The sequence below is a fragment of the Lampetra planeri genome, chromosome 13, assembly GCF_965212315.1.
Source record: "Lampetra planeri chromosome 13, kcLamPlan1.2.h2, whole genome shotgun sequence".
In the NCBI taxonomy this organism is placed as follows: domain Eukaryota; kingdom Metazoa; phylum Chordata; class Hyperoartia; order Petromyzontiformes; family Petromyzontidae; genus Lampetra; species Lampetra planeri.
The window spans coordinates 11,969,608-11,987,867 of NC_136119.1; the positions used below are offsets into that span (position 1 = coordinate 11,969,608).

General features: G+C 49.7%; 1 protein-coding gene across 2 annotated transcripts in view; it reads left to right on the forward strand.

Annotated features, from left to right (window-relative positions):
• Nucleotides 1-18,260, forward strand: part of LOC144722071 (myocardial zonula adherens protein-like) — a 34,993-nt gene that overhangs the window by 11,674 nt on the left and 5,059 nt on the right. The window contains exons 6-17 of one of the 2 annotated variants that reach the window (XM_078600184.1): nt 2,055-2,091; nt 7,763-7,867; nt 8,366-8,545; nt 10,311-10,403; nt 10,891-11,004; nt 12,105-12,257; nt 13,527-13,652; nt 14,320-14,448; nt 15,424-15,518; nt 16,341-16,446; nt 17,138-17,221; nt 17,851-17,966. In XM_078600184.1, coding sequence (XP_078456310.1) covers nt 2,055-2,091; nt 7,763-7,867; nt 8,366-8,545; nt 10,311-10,403; nt 10,891-11,004; nt 12,105-12,257; nt 13,527-13,652; nt 14,320-14,448; nt 15,424-15,518; nt 16,341-16,446; nt 17,138-17,221; nt 17,851-17,966 — 1,338 coding nt within the window. The remainder of the gene's footprint in view (nt 1-2,054; nt 2,092-7,762; nt 7,868-8,365; nt 8,546-10,310; nt 10,404-10,890; nt 11,005-12,104; nt 12,258-13,526; nt 13,653-14,319; nt 14,449-15,423; nt 15,519-16,340; nt 16,447-17,137; nt 17,222-17,850; nt 17,967-18,260) is intronic. The other variant, XM_078600185.1, reaches the window with a different exon arrangement.

The following is an 18,260-nucleotide window of genomic DNA, read 5'->3' on the forward strand; positions in this document are numbered from 1 at the left end:
GGATTAGTAACGTGGACACTGTTATATTTATACTATAGAACAGAAAATGAAAAGTCCGCGAATAAGCGTGTAGAGGTGCATGTTTTGCATTACACTAAGAGACAGAAAAGAGGCGATCAGCGATCAATGCGAATGGAAGGCATCGTAGAGAATGTTCAGGAAAGTAAGCGGGCTTGGACCGGACACAGCACAAGAAGGACGAGGGCTGGTGAACGAGACTGGTGATGGAATGGCAGCCAAAGGCCGGAAAGCACCCGAGGAGATGACCACCACGGGGATGGAGTGACGAGGGGGTTTGATACGTAGGAGTGAGATTGATTGTGACATCAAAGGTCTTTGAGGGAATGGTAAGGCCTTCATCGAGCATTGAATAGACGATGGCTGATGATGACGATGGTGCCTGGATTAGCCCATAAAGAATACTTTCTGAATCTTACAAACAAGTGCTGTGTGATGTCTCAATGGGCTGTCACCTGGTTGCCCTTAACGCATCGGTTTGATTATTTCCTTGACAGTCGAAAGTGCCTTACCTCATAATGCCACATCTGAAATGCAGAACGTTTAAAATCCACGCCAATGGGACTGCAGCAGGGTGTGCTGGTATTGCGTACTCGTCTTCATCGCCCTGGGGGTCCTGCCATACTTAAGGGGGCCAGGGCCTTTTCAAAGCCACCTTGCTTCACAACAGACGGCACGGGTTGGCGATTCGATGCACAAATGGCCGAGCCACTCTGCGAGTCAAACCTTTGAGTCGGCGCAAGCCGGGCTTGGTGGCGGCCGTGCTGATGCCCGTTGCACTGTGGCACCATCCGCCACGTTCACGGTTTTAGTGGGAATGAAAGTCTGTGTCTCGGGGCTCAGGCGAGCGTGTGGCAGTGCTCATCTGCACCGGTGACCCCCCCCCCCACCCCCCCATGCTGTCTGCATAGAACGACTGCTGCCGTTGACTCTTTTCTTCTGCCGTGGACTCTTTTTAATCAAAACCCTGGGGGGGGTGGACACAGGACTGAGTCTATCCTCAACCTTGATTTGAAACTCCTAAAATAGATCAATACACAACAACAACAACCGTCAATCGCAACTAAGTGGCGGTGACGTCATCACATCGCTTGTACCAGGCCTTGTGCACTTTAAGGGCACACCGCTGACAGGCCTTGATCGTGTGAGGCTTTGTCATTTCTCTCTCGGCGAAAGTGTAAACGCGGTGCGTTTGCGTCCGCTGCTGGCCCCCCACGCACGATCCGGTGGCCCCGTCACTCGACCGTTGATGGCGGAACTCTGCCCGCTCTAAATAAGTAACGACGCAGCTCGGCTGTCGGGTTATTGTGAGCGCAATGATGACGACGCCACGCTTCATTTCAGCACCGCGGCCGCTCATGGCGTCTCGAGTCCGAGCTGAGTAGTCATGGTTCTGTTCTACTACGTGCAGTCTTACAGCCCCGCGGAGAACGGCAGCATCGGGAGGTTAGGTTTCGAATTTAATAATGTGACTTTTTGTCCCTTAGAGGTAAAGCAGTAAATATATTTTAAAAATTACTACTACGACGTTAAATGTTTTTTTTCTTCATAAAAAAATATCAAAGTCACCAACGTGTTTAAAGCTTAAACAGAATAAATGTATGCATGCCTGATGAGTGTATCTCGCATGCCAGACTATACTTTTAAAATGTGATTTGGATGCAAAGATGTTGCTGGAGAGTTTACGTTTGCGCAAATGAGTGCGCAGTGGTCCGGCTTGGTTGTCGGCGCATCGCGCTGGCAACCTTACAGGAATTATCAAATATTCACGATCGACTCCTATACAGCATTACAATACAGTGCCACTGCAAATCGAGCTTTTATATATAATGTATTTTAAAAAATGTTGCTCGGCTAATTGTTTTTCTTACTTGAACCAAGTGTGGCACTTCAACGCAAAGTACGGTCATGCGTTGTTGCTCTTTGAACTTCTTACAAAACCAAAGACAGGACTGAATACAGAATACATTATTGAATACAGAGGACATTATCGGTAAATGCTGATTCACCTTTTTTCTTTTATTTTCTCGTCGCAGGTGTTCGAGAGAAGTGAAGAGACTCTCACTCTACAAGGTCAGTTCCTTTGACGTGAGCGTCCCTGTTTTCGTGCGTGGTTAGGAAAGAATGCTTCATCGTCGTCATCGTTATCATCGCCAGCCACTGTACAACCTTCGGGGTGGCTCAGTAGGACTGTGAGCAGCTCCCGATGGGAAGGTTGCGCGTTCAAATCCTAGCTGGAGTTGGCTCAGCCCATCAATCCCTCGGGGGGGTCAATAAAATCACGTAACACTTTGTGGGGAACTCAACAGCGCTTGTCCTACGGATAGCCTCGCCTCCACCATGGGAATGTGGAATTTCCACCACTGGCTCAGGGCTGTAAACAGAAGATGAGCACTGCCTCAATGCTCATTTAAACAAGAGATCACTTTGGCTTTGTCTATCGGCTGCTGGAAAAAGGCCTCCCCACAGGGTCAGCGTCTCTCGCTGCTGTGTGACGCCTCATCTGTGATGTTCGACCTCTCGCTGGCCACGTGCACTGACTGGCTGCCATTCGTGCGCCGGTCCCATCCACCGCCGGCGAATCGTTACGCCACCACCGAATCATGCTTTGTGGATTCAACAGCCTCCCAAAATGTCACGGTGCTTCCGCTTTCTGCTCAGCACGAGGACCTTCCAGTCCCAGCAGGAGACACGACATAGGCCTCCAGCCACTGTGGAGAAATCCCCGCGCCTCGCTCAGAACGAGGATTGTCTCCATCTGCAAGTGGAACTCAATCCTCCCAGCAAACTGGCACCAGGATGTGCTCACGAATTTGGGGGGGGGGGGGGGTAGAATAGGTCACGTGGCACATTACCAGCGGGGGAAGTTTACACAACTCCGCTCGCTCGTGAGTTGAATCCTAGGTGTTGTGCAAATGTTCATAGGAGTGCATGCCACTCGCTCTGTGCTTCTCCCACAAATGCATTGCGTAATTACGTGGTTTATAAGTAAGTGTTTACTCACGCAGCGTATTTGACAGCTCAAATGCTACGTAATTAATTGAAGTAAATTTGAATGCGGCCTCGTGCAAATGTAAATAAAGGTTTAAAAGAGTGCAACAATATAAACACATTTGCCAACCTCAGTCTATTTGTTCTCCCAAGATAGCCACTTGCATGCAGCATCAGCTGTGCAGCCTTGGCCAAGATCCACGGGTGTGGTTCAGGAGTCGCGTGAGTTGCAGTACCGGAGTCTCACAGAAAAGAAACGAGTTGACTCGATCACGGAGTCAACTCGGCTCCAGGCAGATGAACCGAGAGGGTGATCTAACTTCTGTAGCCCACGAATACTCCAAGTGTGGCGCGTTAACCCGTAGTGCTCTTTTCCGTCTCGGACAACCTCGATTCCACAGCCCACGTGGTGCGTGTGGTGCGTGTGAGAGCTATGCTGTTGGCTGTGACGCCTGTCATCAATAAGTGCAGTTGGCGACAGATGTGGGTCTTCTTTACAAAGTACATTTCAAGAACGCTCGCACTCAATCAGGAAGATGTAGACAATCATATTTATCTTGTAACAGTTCACAGGAATAAGCGTGAAGCACAACGTTAATTCAAATGTTATATTTTACCTGCAACCATCCGTTTACAACGCCACGCCCGAGGAGCCAACATTAGCAGCGGGTGAAGGACTGAGCCCCATGCTTTAGATTCACTAATTAATTCATTCACACGGAAGAATAATAAAGAAAAAAAACAAGTTTCCATAGTTTTGTATTACATGAAATTGCCTTTATAGCCCTTAATAATTTATTCTCATAATAATAGTAACAATAATCTCACTCTGATAACTGCGCATTGATAAATGTTGGCGCAGCTATCCCGATACAAATGCGACAAAAAATAGCAAAGACACAGGCACCCAAGACAAAAACGTGCGAGGCAGTTACAGTCAACGATGGTTTTGATTTATAAACGAGTTTTTGCGTAACTCATTTTACAGACACAGTGGTTGAAGTGGAGACATCCAGTTCTTTCCCCTGGGCAAAGTTCAAGCCTTACCAAGTAACTACACCAGCCACTTGTGTTCGTCTGCATGCCTACATTGAGATGTGCAGTTAAAAGAAAACAAAATTAATCGAAATGTAAATTCTCGTAAAAAGGATGATTATCCAAATTACTGAATTTCTGTGTTGGTACCTGGATTACACGGCACGTTATGTCACGAGAAATGTGCCGTGGCACGGAAAGTGTGACGTGGGGAAACGTTGTAAGAATCGCCCGCTTCATGAGTGCTTTATTTATAAGTCAATTCTAAATCCAAGTTGTTCCCCGGCTCCGATAAACATGCAGCAGCAACAGCAGCACTAGCCTTTGCTGGTGGCCCTAAATCAGTGGTGGAAATGTCACGTGCCATTAGCGTCGTCATTTGTTTTTGTACATTGTGTGTATGTTTGTGTATTTATCTGTGTATATTTTGTGTATTTGTCTGTGGGGAGCGGTAGTGTAGCGGTTAGCGCGATGCGCTTACAAACCCGGCGGCCCGCGTTCAATTCCCGCTCACGGCCAACACCACCACCGGTGACGATTATCTGAACCGGTCCTGGGCCCTCCCCTAGGTCAACTCAGCCTCAAATGAGTTCCTGGTGCGGTGTATAAACATCGCCACTGGAGCGACAAAGGCGACCGGGCACGGTGCTGGCCACCCACCCTCTCGTGTGCCGTGCCAGCGTTCATGAGTGCTCATTAACAGCAACTTGCCCCAACAGTCTTTATTTGTCTTGTATGTGTCTAAATAGATATATATATGTAGAATTTACATTCTGAAAATGTGCAGTACACGAGACTTCACGTGAACATCATTAAGTCGTTCCATACATCGTTACAGTCCGTGACGTAAGTAAATGACGTGCACTGCTATTTTATGTAAATCACACCAAAGCCGATGTTTTCACAGCGGCTACAGACAGGTCATGCATGATTGTTGTCATGTCGAAAATGAGCCGTGAAGTCCGCAGCTTAAGTATGTGCAATGCCCTTGAGGGTTGGGCTGTTCGGCATAGCTGCAATGCTTGAGTTGGCTGTCTGTCGTCAAACACCTACACCCTTTTAAATCAAACTCACTGTTGAACTGAAGCAATTAAAGCGTAACACGTCTCGAGACGAATTGCCAAGAAGCGACCTGCCAAACCTCCAAACCAGTTACATGAGCCTATGTATCACTCGAGAGGTATGCATTGTTATTATTATTATTTTACGCTATTTACCGTGGTGGGATGGGGATGGATTAGTTTTATTTCGATGTGCTTGGGTGGTGCTTTGTTTACTTTGTACTTTGCACGACTGTTATTTGTTGTTGTAACTTTATTACCCGCCCCCACTGGACATCTGTGTACAAAAAGCTTTACAGCTCATCGGATTCCTCCAGTATAAATAAACATTCAGATTCCAATAACGCGCGGCGCGCACGCAGCTGTGGTCCAGACACGTCAAGTGTTGTGCCTTCGTTGCACTTAGAATCTATAAAAGCATTTGAAAATTGTCCCACCGATGCTGGGTTTTTTTGGAGAAGCACGTGTGGATCTTGCCGGCTTCGCTTGTACTCGAGCTCAGACTTGCGGCGCAGCGCTGGAGTGTGCGTGGAATGAGCAGCAGTGGGCACATGCCGCACAGTGGTTGCGTATTCAACGCGCTGCTGCGTAGCCGGGCCGCGGTGTTGTTTTCAGACTGTCAACTGGACTCTCTCATCGGCGTTGTCGTCAGACACTGAGCCCACGGGCTGAGTAAGAAACACAGCATTCCCTCGCCAACCGCGGAGGGGTTAGGTTCCTGGAAAAGGTCACGGTAGGCAAATCCGCGGTTGCTATATTACAGGGCCTATGGGACATTGGGGGTTAGGGGAACCACGGCCACGGTCAGAGTCGTCATAGCTTACTAAGTTGGATGTCATTTTTGCGGGGAAATTTGCCTGTAAACCTCGTAGTTTTTTTATTGTAATACGTTGAACTAAAATGTGTGCCAAATATATGTATTATTATAATGACTACTCGTAGCTATCAGGCCAATGCTTACATCACCTCCTTCATGAATGGAAAATTAAAGACACAAGCCACAGCATTCCGACTGTGGCCATGCAACACAAACTATGGACCGCACAGTAAACCCACTGTAGTCGTCTGCGCTTCTTCAACGGAGTAGGAGGGACAGCAAAACGACACAAACTCTCTTCTGAAGTATTCTTAGGTTTTTCCGGTAAAGTCACGTAGGTAAAAAATTAAAATTAATAAAAGTAAAATAAAAATAAAATAAAAATCACGACGTTTCGGAGACAACACATGCTTCCGTCTTCAGGTGGAACCGTCACAGCACGATAGCTGTATCAAGTGAGAGAAATTCCAAGAAAACAGTCCTTGTATATATACTGTATACTGGTTCAGGGTGGGAGGAGCCAAGGTTAGCCCTGGATATTATCTCTTCTGAAGCCCTCTCCTTGTGGCCAGCAGCAGGACTCGACGTGGGCACTTAGCCCCTGAACATATCGCTGCCATCACGCGCAATAACAGACGAGTTGGGGTCCGGCAGTGGCACGGTGGGTTAGTCCCGCATCGCGTGACAAACCCAGTGGACTCATTATGATTCCTCGCCACGGCGAACATCAGTGGCGAATGATATCCAAGCCAATTAGAGGCAGCCTTGTCAGCAGCCAACGCTAACCAGCATGGTGTATCCTGGTCAAACATGCCCCCGCAACTCAGATTAGCACGGTTGGCTACGTACGGTGTGAAAGAAATTCAACATACATACATGCAATTGGCGTGGGGTGGTCATCGATGCATTAATCCAGCAATAGATTTACAAAAGACTGTTATTATCAACCCATAGCTATTCTTTTTATTCGGAGCTATTTTTGTGATATGAAGAATGACCATTGCCCCTTATGGGCCGTGTTATGATTCATGTGTTATATTTTTTTAAAGTATTGGTGCTTTATGCCCCACTGCCAAAATCAGTTTCACAAATAACCCATTGTTGTATCTGTACGGTATATCACGTGTCCTCTGTGTTTAGCACAGTGTTGTGTATACAAGTTTAAAGAACATTCTAGCCTTGCACAGTCACCACGCCCACCCATGTCCGTAGCTTTTCAGCACTTTTCCACCCGCAGGATATATTTATTGGTCAAACAAATTCACAAACTTCCAAGACAAAGTGCGAGCGCTCTCCTCGACATGTAACCAAACACCGTCTCTTTTAGTTGCCTGTAAATATCTAACGAGCAGCAGCAGCAACAATGGGGAACTCATAAATAACGCTCGGCACAAAACCCGGCACGAGCATGTACGTACGGCACGTTGGATTTCTTTCGCACCGTACGTGTCCCCCCCGTACCCGTTTTGTTTGCTGTCCCCCCCCCCGTACCGGGGGGGACAGCAAACAAAACGAAAAAATCTGTTCGAACGAAATGTTTTTTTATCTCGATTTTTTTTTTGAGCGCACAAAAAACCTGGCGAAGTTTCACCCGGGACTGCAACAATCACCCATCGTCAGGAATTCACTTTCCATGCCTCGTACCCCCCGCCGCCCGACTCCCCGCCTGCCTGTTGCAATTCTCTCAGCGCGTTTTTTGTTCTCTCTCGACACTCGCTCGTCGTTACTTTTTGACTCGTCGATTGGATTGACCGCCGAGATGGTCGGCCGTCGCTTTTTGGCCGAGACGATTTAACGATTTTGGGGGGTGGGGGGTCCGCCGTTGTTCGGGTACGCGCAGAAGTCAGCCGCCTCTACTGAGCGTGAGCAGCGGCCCGGGGAGTGTGACCGCCGGGACCCGCTCTTCCTGGGCTCCCATGCAGCAGCAGCATCCTCATCCTCCCAGGTAACGAGAACTTACTACGCAGAGTGGCGGCCGCTTGGTGCATGCATCGGTGCGGGGGTCACCAAAAGCCGGGGGGAGGTGTGGGGGGGAAGGATGAAGGGGGAGGGAAGCAGGTGGCTGTTTCCCATGACCGACCCCCACGTGTAGCAATGGGGTTCTTTTTTTACGTTCACATTTTGACTTGTATGTACAGTCTGTTGAACTTCTTTCGCACCGTACGTAGCCGACTGTGCCAACCACTCCGTGGGGCCTGGCTCATGAGTCGCCACCACTGACGACACGTGACATAGATATCGAAATAGGGCCCTACATTGATAACCACCCAAACAAAAAGTTCATTATATTTTCTCCAGTAAATGTACATAAAATAGCATTTTTTGGGAGTTTCTCTAGGGCAGGGGGTGTGTCGTGGCGGCGATTGCCCCCCATCGACAATTTGCAACCGAGCGGAGCTGTAGAGGCCCAGGTAGAGTGGTGGCTGTCGTGTTCATCCCACAGACTGCGGCGTGCGCCGCTGCCCCGGAGGCAGCTGCAGGATCGACCGTGGGATCGAGTGTGGGATCGAGCGTGGGATCGAGTGTGGGATCGACCGTGGGATCGAGTGCCGGGAATGGGCAGCAGATGCGCGCACGTCTGGCAGTGTCGCCGCTGCGGACGGAGACTCGCTACGACCACGAGGTGGCGCGTCATGTGATGCCCCATCTTTTACCTGTACACGTACAGCCAGTGCTCGCCGTCGAGCCAAATGTACGTGGAGCAGTGCCGAATTAAGCTAGTGAGGGGCCTGTAGCATATGTTTTCAAGGGGCCCTAAATAAAAAAAAACACGTAAATATGAAAACACACATTTTTAACTTGCACAGTGAAGTAATTGTATTTTTTCATTTGCTATACAGACAGATAATACGACAAATCGCTAACCTTAAACACCAAGTCGTTCATAAAAGTTGAAGGCAGTATAGTACTATAGTAATAGAACAAGTGCAGAATCACTGAACTGGAATTGATAGCTTGAAAGCATTTAGCGCGGGGCCCTTGAAAGTGCGGGGCCTGTAGCATATGTAGTTACTTTTGCTACGAGGATAATCCGGCATTGACGTGGAGGTATTGGCTCGAGTTGGTATTATCCTGTCATAGCGAGCCAACAACAAAACAATTAAAAGTGTGTTGTTGTTGTTTGGAAAAAATAGAAGAAACCGGAGAGGAAGACCCAACAGAGAATTGCTTGACAACGACATGAGAGATTGGTGCCAGAAAGATGTGGCCACTACTTGGGCACGTTGGCACTACAAGGCAAAGAGGAAAGTGGAAACAAACGACGAAATGTGCAGTGGACACCTCTGGGCTGTCTGGCCATGGATTGTGACGATGAACAAACACCAGGGGAGCGATCATATGGCCCCATCTCATCAGTAATCCTGCTGATGTTCTGATCAGGAGATTTTGCGTGTTGTGGGGTAATGTGTGGACACTCCCGCTTCTACCAAAGACATCTGACGAGCGTAGAATATTATGGCCCAATTACCCTTTAGAGGAGCTCTCTCTTGACCTCACCTGGGTGGAGAGGGCCTTCCACCAGCGGTGGTGTGAGCAGGACATTGCCGAGCAGCGCCTCTACCCATTTCTATGTTGGAATAGAGAGAGACATTCAACGTTTGCCGTAACTGCGTGTTTTCTAAATGTTTAAACTGCACGCACTCGTGTACACAGCATGATGTATACCAAGGCCGTAATTATAATATATATTGGAGGAGACACATACCCCCCAATATTGAGATATGATCAAAATGTCCCCCCCCTATATATTGCTATACAATAGATTTCTGTTCATATGATTGTGGTTATGGTTGTACTTTATTAATCCCTAATCTCTGCCATTACATACAATGAAACAAGAAAATGTAAAAAAAAAGAAAAAAACAGAGCAATGTAATACAAAGCACTATTAGACATTGTATAAAACAAATAAAAAGTCCATCCTATGTGTTAATAAAAAAAATATAGATTTTAGGCAGGAAATTCGTTTTCAAATTTAGATTTTTTTTTTCTGGGGGGGGGGGGGGCTGGGGGGGGCCCAGACCCCCTGGAAGATTTGGTCCCCCCCAATGTTGACTCCATGGCTACGGTTGGGGGAGGAATGAATCAACTGAAAGACACACACTGACACCTAGTGAGTGAGCTTGGACATTACATGGCATGCGTGCACCGAGAGAGACACGTGCAGTTTGTTTTGCATTTTGGTTTTAACATAATTTCGTGTTGTCCTTACAGTATTATTAAGTTGTACTTTTAAACGAAAGCACTTTAAGCACGAGTGAGGAATGCCGGTTGACAATGACCGCTGTGATTCGTCGCGTGAATGCACGCTGACGAATGAAAATCCTTGTAAACGTGTTTATCAAGGTTTCCTAAGCTGGGGGGTTATGTCTGTGTCCTTTTGTTAGGCGAGGGCATCGCTTGAACAAGCAAGGGGACACGTGTCACGCGATTGTGAGCTCATGACTGAGAAAATCACCAAACTATCACATCAGCTCAAGGTACGGTGGCGATTGCACATACACAATTGAGAAAAAAAAACACATTTAATTTATGTAAAAAAAACAGTACGGTACTGCATTTTCAGCAAAAGCAAAATCATTACACACAAAGTGCTTGCAACAAATGAACCGCATGAAGCACCATCACGCGACACTCCGGGGGTCATCCTCGTAGCGTCAGCGGCGGGGACTTTTGGCTGCGGTGGTCTCCGCATCGCACGGCGCTTTCAGATGCGCTTCCGCGGCCGTCTGGAACGCTCCTCCCGATATTGGGAAGCCGCTGGAGCAAAGCACTTTTAAATCTGGAATGAAAACGCATTTCTTTGTAACTACTTTTTGCGATTACTTTGTTGTACCTCTCCCGCACCTCCGATTTGCATGGTTGGCAACGTACAGTGCGAAAGAAGTTCAGCACACATATATACGATCATTGTGTTTGTGTACATGTGTGTCTGTGTGTCTGTGTGTGTGACTCGCGCCATTCCAGGTAAACCAAGAGCATCAGCGGGATCTCAGCTCGGAGCTTTCAAAGAAGAACTCGATGATGCACGAGTACGTGAACATCAACTCCACGTTGCAGGAGACCACCATCGACCTGCAGGTGGGGAGCAAGAGCCCACGAGTCTCCGGCACTCCTCAAGCTTTGTGCTTCCATGCATCGTCCGATCACACAGCAGTCCGCACGCGGGAGAGGCCAGCATGGCAGTGGCCACCCTTCTCTAGCAGCAGTAGAGCTGTCACGTGGGAGGGGGGGCAGTAGAGATGTCACGTGGGAGGGGGGGCAGTAGAGATGTCACGTGGGAGGGGGGGGCAGTAGAGTTGTCACGTGGGAGGGGCGGCAGTAGAGATGTCACGTGGGAGGGGGGGCAGTAGAGATGTCACGTGGGAGGGGGGGCAGTAGAGATGTCACGTGGGAGGGGGGGCAGTAGAGATGTCACGTGGGAGGGGGGGCAGTAGAGTTGTCACGTGGGAGGGGCGGCAGTAGAGATGTCACGTGGGAGGGGGGGCAGTAGAGATGTCACGTGGGAGGGGGGGCAGTAGAGATGTCACGTGGGAGGGAGCGCAGTAGAGTTGTCACGTGGGAGGGGGGGGCAGTAGAGCTGTCACGTGGGAGGGGGGGCAGTAGAGATGTCACGTGGGAGGGGGGGCAGTAGAGATGTCACGTGGGAGGGGGGGCAGTAGAGATGTTACGTGGGAGGGGGGGCAGTAGAGCTGTCACGCGGGAGGGGGGGGGGCAGTAGAGCTGTCACGTGGGAGGGGGGGCAGTAGAGATGTCACGTGGGAGGGGGGGCAGTAGAGATGTCACGTGGGCGGGGGGGCAGTAGAGCTGTCACGTTGGGCGGGCAGTAGCACCCTGCTAGTGCCCAGCCTTGCCTGTCTTGTTCTTAAGGCAATTGCTGAGCTTTTCAGTTGGTTTCGTCGTGTGCCTGCACGGCAACCGTATTCACGTAGATCATTGACAGACACCATGGGGGGAAACACGCCCTGCACACAGCTCATTCTCAATCATGAGCGAGGTGGCGACATCCCTCTGATCCAGAGAGATGGATGTAGATGACCACATACAGGGTCGCCCTTCTATCAATGTACGTTGCACAAGTACTTCTTTCGCACCGTACGTAGCCAGCCGTGCTAATCGGAGGTACGGGGGTAAGCAAATCGTGCGCGGCATGCGTGCCTCCCCCGCCATCTCCTTTTCAGCGAGCGCTCACGGACACCACCCTGGGCAACTGCAGACTGCAGGAGGAGGTGAGGAGCCTCAGCGAGAGCAACGCTCGGCGCTTGCGGGAGCTGCAGGAGTGCGAGGGGCACCTGCGCAGCGCGCAGCGCCGCGGGCAGACCCTGCAGCTGCAGGTGAGAGCGGCACTTCGAGGGCTCCCGCAGCACGTGACCGGGGGTCGGTCATGGGCCGAGTTTGGTGGGGGGTGGTGGGGGGCATGAGGAGGCAACGCCCCCCCCCCCCCACCTCAATTAAGATGAAACTTATATTCGTTAGGTGCACCCCAGAGATGCCTAATGTGAGGGACAAAGCGAACCCCTGCCCACTCTCCCCCAAAAAACATCGAAGTCAAACTCCGAGCTACGGGGTCGGTGTTTTTACGACGGGCTTCGTGGCCAATGTGCGCAGTGCCCCCATTCAGGCTGGAGCGGCCTTGGTGGGGGCAGAGCAGCCTCTGAAGCTTGGACCGTGAACGACTAAAATGATTTAAAGTAACAAAATTATTTCTGTGCTTGGGTTCCATTCTCGATTCGGGGTGCATTTCTGTGCGGTGTTGGTACGCCTCCTGCGGGTTGCGTTTCCTGGCATCGCTAAAATAAACAAACAGTAACCAGTGTTGGCCAGACGTCACAATGCTGAAAATGTACCTTCAATTTACTCAATTGAGATTACACACAGCAGCAGCATTGGGCCTCCTACTGCAAAAACTTGACAGGACCCACCTGAAAAAGAGTCTTGAGATTGGGTGAGGCTTTCCTGGAAAATAATAATAATGCTAACACAATTTAAATAATAAACGACTGCGGCTGGTTCTGGAACAAGTTCTGGCCACTGTCATTCACTTCCCACATCAGCAACATTGACCGGGAGCTTCTTGCTGTGAGCTACAAAGCGTTCTCACAGCGCCAACCCCGCCGCCCAAAGTGGCCAAATGCGGTCGCGTTTTGTCCACGCTCGAGTTTAAGTTTCATTTTTTGTGTAAACCAGGTGAGGCCTCGGGAGACCAGGATGAGTCTCGATTATAAGAGTGACCAGGTTCACCAAAATTACTTCAAATAAAAAAAGGTGAAGTACAGCACGTAAGGAATTGAATATGTTGCACGGATGTGAATCATCGTTAAATCAAAAATTGGATCGGGCTGATTACCCCCAGATAAATCGCATTACAAACTACAAAACTGTAGGACTAATATAGAAACAAACAAGGAGACGTGTCTAAAGGTATTGCAAGTGAGGTTATTATAAAGAATAGATCGTTTTAGCATGAGATTGTGATAAAGATAGGAGGGACATTTTTGGAGTGATGGAATCCTAGGTATTTCGGGCACTAATAACATTCATCTAAGAATAATCATCCTCACGGCTACGTGCGGTGCGTCTGTCTCCGTGTGGCCGGTGGGCAGGTGGAAGCGTGCCAGGAAGCCAACGAGAGCGTGATCCGGGAGACTACGCGCCGCCTCTACGGGGAATATTACGCCCAACTGGCGCAGCAGGAAAGCCAGCACCGGACACAGATGGCCGAATTTCTGGTGCAGTGTTTTAATATTTTGACGCTTTTTTTTCGGTGCTTTTGATAACTTGAGAACCACGGTAAACTCTTGATTCACGCAACGGGGCACCTGCCGGCTGTTACGTTCGGTTGAGCCCTCGCTGGCTCATATTTTACCCCTGTCAGCTGTTAATGTGGTCTTGGCCAAATGTGGCGTTGTTATCTAAGGCAGATGAAGGCCCCCGGCAGGTCATCGGCATCAGATGTCATTGGCCCTCGTAACGTTCGCAACGTTCTGGTTATCCTCCCAGTTATCTAGATATATCCGCAATGTCTTGGATGTGTGATCACAGATAAAGATTTGGCATATTTTTTTCATAAAACACAACAAAATCTCCTCTAAGCCACAAATGTAACTGCAATTGCGCGCGAATGCCACCGCTGGCAGAATGGTCGGTACCCGCTCGATGAAGCGAGCCGCTCGAGAGGGTATTTTTGGCCTACTCTTCCACTCTGGCCAGACATAATTATCCATTACTGAATGTCTACAATACTACTGCATTGGTATAGTTTCAGAGTTTGCACGGGGCTGCTGATTCCCCCAAACCCCCAATGCATCGATCTCTCTCCCGTGCCGTCGATGAGTCCTGCGCGGGAATTGTGTCCCACTCCTGAACCCCGGCGGTGGCGCCGCTGCTACTACGCAGGCCCGGCAGATGGAGTACGAAGCGCGACTCCAGCGGGCAGACGCGGCGCGTGAGGACACCGAGCGGACGCTTGCCGAGAGCCAGCGGAGATCCCATGAGCTGGAGAGGCTGCTCTCTGGCCTGCAGGACGTACGTGAAATCTCCCTACGTGCGATTCATCCCATATATGTCACCAAACCGCCGCTGCTGCGGTTAGGCACATTGCATTATGAACACCAAATCTAGAACCAGCGAGCTGAGTTTGATGGCCAAACTCGGATAACTTGTGCGTGTGTGTATATTGAGCTTCTTTCGCACCACTGTACGTAGGCCACCATACTAATCGGAGGTCCAGGTGAAGGACAAGAAAGTAAACACAAAAAGTATCGAAGTTATTTAAAAGTGCAAAGCTCCAGTGGCTTCCAAATATTGTGGGGAAGAGCGTGCCAGACGGCCGCAGAAGCGCATATGAAAGGGCGTGATGCAGTGTTGGCTAGCCAAAACGGCACTGGCAATTCTGAGCCAAACCGGCGCAGGGACCTCGTGGTTACCGATGGTTTTCCACTGTTAGCCGTGTCAAGCCGGAACCAAACCGTGGCTCCACTGGCTTCACAAAACACCTTAATCTGGCTGAGAGCCAAGCAAGGCCAGGGTCCAGGCTAACAGTACTTCTCATTGCGTGCACGCGGTCAGTCGGCAACACTGTGGGGACACAGCGTCACCACGTCACACGCACCCATCGTGACCCCGTTCACTGCCTGTGATGTCGGTGGCACGGATAGACCTCTGCGGTGGAAAAAGAGCCTCGCACTTTTTGATCTTCGGCGGGCTGGCCTGGCACGGTCCTGGCGTGGCCCGGTTGCAGAGTGAGAAAAGAGTTGATTGCGTGCGTGTGTGCCTCCCCTAGGTCTACTCAGTCTCAATTGAGTACCCGGTGCAGTTTGTAAACATCGCCACTGGGGAGACAAAGGACGGCCGGGCGTGGTGTTGGCCACCCACCCCCTCGTGTGCCACAGTGCCGGCCTTCAGAAGTGCTCGCTAACAGCACTTGCCGCAAAACAGTCTGTCAACGCTATGCGGGGCGGGAGGGGGGATCTTTGTTTGTGCGTGCGTGTGTACTCACAGGAGAGGGAGCTGTTTCTCAGGCGGCAGGAGGAGGTGGAGTCTGAGCTGTCATTCATCCAGGCACGGCCGAGTGGCAGCCAGGGCGAGCAGAAGAGGTGAGCGCTCGTAACGTGGCAAGCGAGGTACAAGTTACGGCAAATTCCTCCGATTGTCTGCTTCCGTGAAGCTTTCACCCCATTATCTCCAAATTCAAATTTGTCTGTATTTGACACAAGTGTAAAACAACTCCCCGACTCTCGCTTGGCCAATAGCGGCAGCTTGCTCATCCCCACCGGTCGTAGCGTGAACGACGCGCGTCTAGGCCGCTTCCCGTCGCGTCGCTTTGCGATCGCGCCGGGGTATATCGCCTTTCCCCTCGAATGCCACATGGTCCTCACCTTCACCATTATCATGACGGCATGCTATGCGTTTTACTAACATTTATTTTGTTTTATTAACAGGCGTACGTTTAAAATTTGACCAAACAATTTCAGAAGTAGCCCTGTGATGTCTGCTTCCGTGGGCTGTTCTCTAACACGAAGGGTCGCGCTGCTGCCTAAGAGTTCCGAATTGATTCTCCGTCTCGTGACATGTCACCGGCAGCACACGCGGGATGAATCTGGGGGACAATGACAATGAAAATATTCAACTTAAAGAGCCCTAAATTGGGTCAAATGCAGTTGTCCTTGAGGTCCTCTATCCCAATTGGCCTCCTGTCAAACTCCCTGCATGCTGATTGGCCAACCGTCAGAATGCAATGGCGCCGATTGCTCGACTCTCCGCCTAACGGCTTTCCCACACGTTAGTCCAGAATCCGTGACATAAACCTCCCCACTTAAGGTCACGATAAGTGCCATCGTCCCATTGCTCGTCTTGAGATGATTGACGTTGCATTCGCTCTTCAGTTAGTCCGGCCCTCTGATTGAACGCTCTCGCAGGTACGAGCAGCTGGAAGGCGAGGTGGCCTGCCTGCACGAAAAAATCCGACATCTCAACGGAATCATCATCTCACAGGATCGTAAAATAAAGGGTGTGTTAGAAAAGGTGAGAGAAATGCAGTCCTTGTATTTCACGTGTTTATATTTGACTTTCTAAATATATATGGTAATCCATGAATAGTTACCACCTATAATAATACTGTATTAATAATATGGAGAAATGCCGCTCAGACCAAAACATTTTTAATAGGTTTTTTTTTAGGATGTGTTGCTGGCTTTGTTATGACTTTAGTTAAACAAAAATCTAGATGTTGTTTTAAATCGGTAACTACAGTTGTGTAAGGGCATAATGATACCCTTGCAAATGAGACTCTAGCCTGGTCTCTTAGACCTCTCACCTGGGTCAATAAACAAAATAAACCCGAACTTGAACCAAGAAGCTTGATTATGAAAAATGCAAATCGTGTAACCCCACCTGACACAGCCAGTCAGTAAGGCTTGCAACGTAAACAAAACTCACCGTTACCAGTACAGCACACCGGTTGTGTGTCGGAGAGTAACCCCACAAGATTTACTATTCGAGCACCGTGACGTTTCGCCGGTAATTACAACCAGCATCATCAGGCGACAGCCAGAACTGTGGCAAGATCTTCCTGCTGCTTCGGTCTTAAAATCGAGGTGGGGATAAATGTGATGTCGTCACTTGCGAGCCCGTCAGGTGCCAAGAGCAGGGGGTGGGGTTCAGTTTGACCCCGGGCGACGACGATGTCGCTTCGTCTTTGTGCGCATTGCGACAGGTGGAGCGTTTACAGTGGGAGCTGCAGCAGAAGGACGCCGTGATTTCGAACCTCCAGCAGAAGGTGGCCACACTGGAGTCTGAGGTAAACATCGATTCACGTCGGCATGCACATCGGTGAATCTGCATCCAAAACAAAACTTGCATACGCACCATCGTGTTTGTCCCCAGAAGTATTTAATTTGCTTTTTTGTGCTTTTTGTGTTTAGTTTGTTGTACCCCCCCCCCCCCGCACCTCCGATTAGCACTGTTGGCCACGTACGGCACGGATGAAGTTCAACGTACATATATACATTTGCAGTATGGAAGCCGACTCGTAGCTATCAGGGAATATTGCGTTTGAATTCTTGAAACGTGTCCATTTTAGCTCTGGCTTATGTCCCCAAGTTTTTTGCCAACCCTTTGATCAATGTGGCTGCTTTTCAATCGGGGTAAGTCCCTAATAGCGACACGACTTTATGCTACAGGTTCAATTGCATTGAATCATCTTAGCAGAATAATTAATAGTGCCCCCTCCCCACCCCGTTAAGGATGGATGGACAGGCCTTACCCAAAACAAACGCCTCAACCGTTTTTTGGAGGAAGTGTTAAAAATGCGTCCAAGCCAGCGGCACATGAAATAAAAATGTGTCCTCGCAAACAAATAACGAGATCCGGCCCAGGGGGTATGTCCGATGTGGCGCTCGCTCGATGCCCCCCGATGACTCGTTGCAGAATGCCGCGCTGAAGAGGAGGCTGGAAGAGCAGAGCCGCACGGTGAAGACGACTGAGAGGTCGACGCCCAACGTGTCCATCCCCTCCTACCAGCCCCATCTCCCAGCGTTGACGAGGTGAGGCTTGGCCGCACAGTCCGCCTCACACGACAATGGCAAACACTGTGTTGTGTTGCTCCTGTGGCCAATGCTGTGTTGGTAAGACGGGGCGAATGATCCGTAATCGTGGCTGCCGCCTGATGAGGCCGGTTGTAATTTTACCGGCGAAACATCATGCTCCAATCGTAAATGTTGTGGGTTTACTGAACTAGTAACGAATTGGCACGTTTTGTTTACGTGACAAATTTTACAAATTGGCTGTGTCGGGTGGTGGCGGGTTTAACGACATGTATATTTGCGCGATCTAACCCA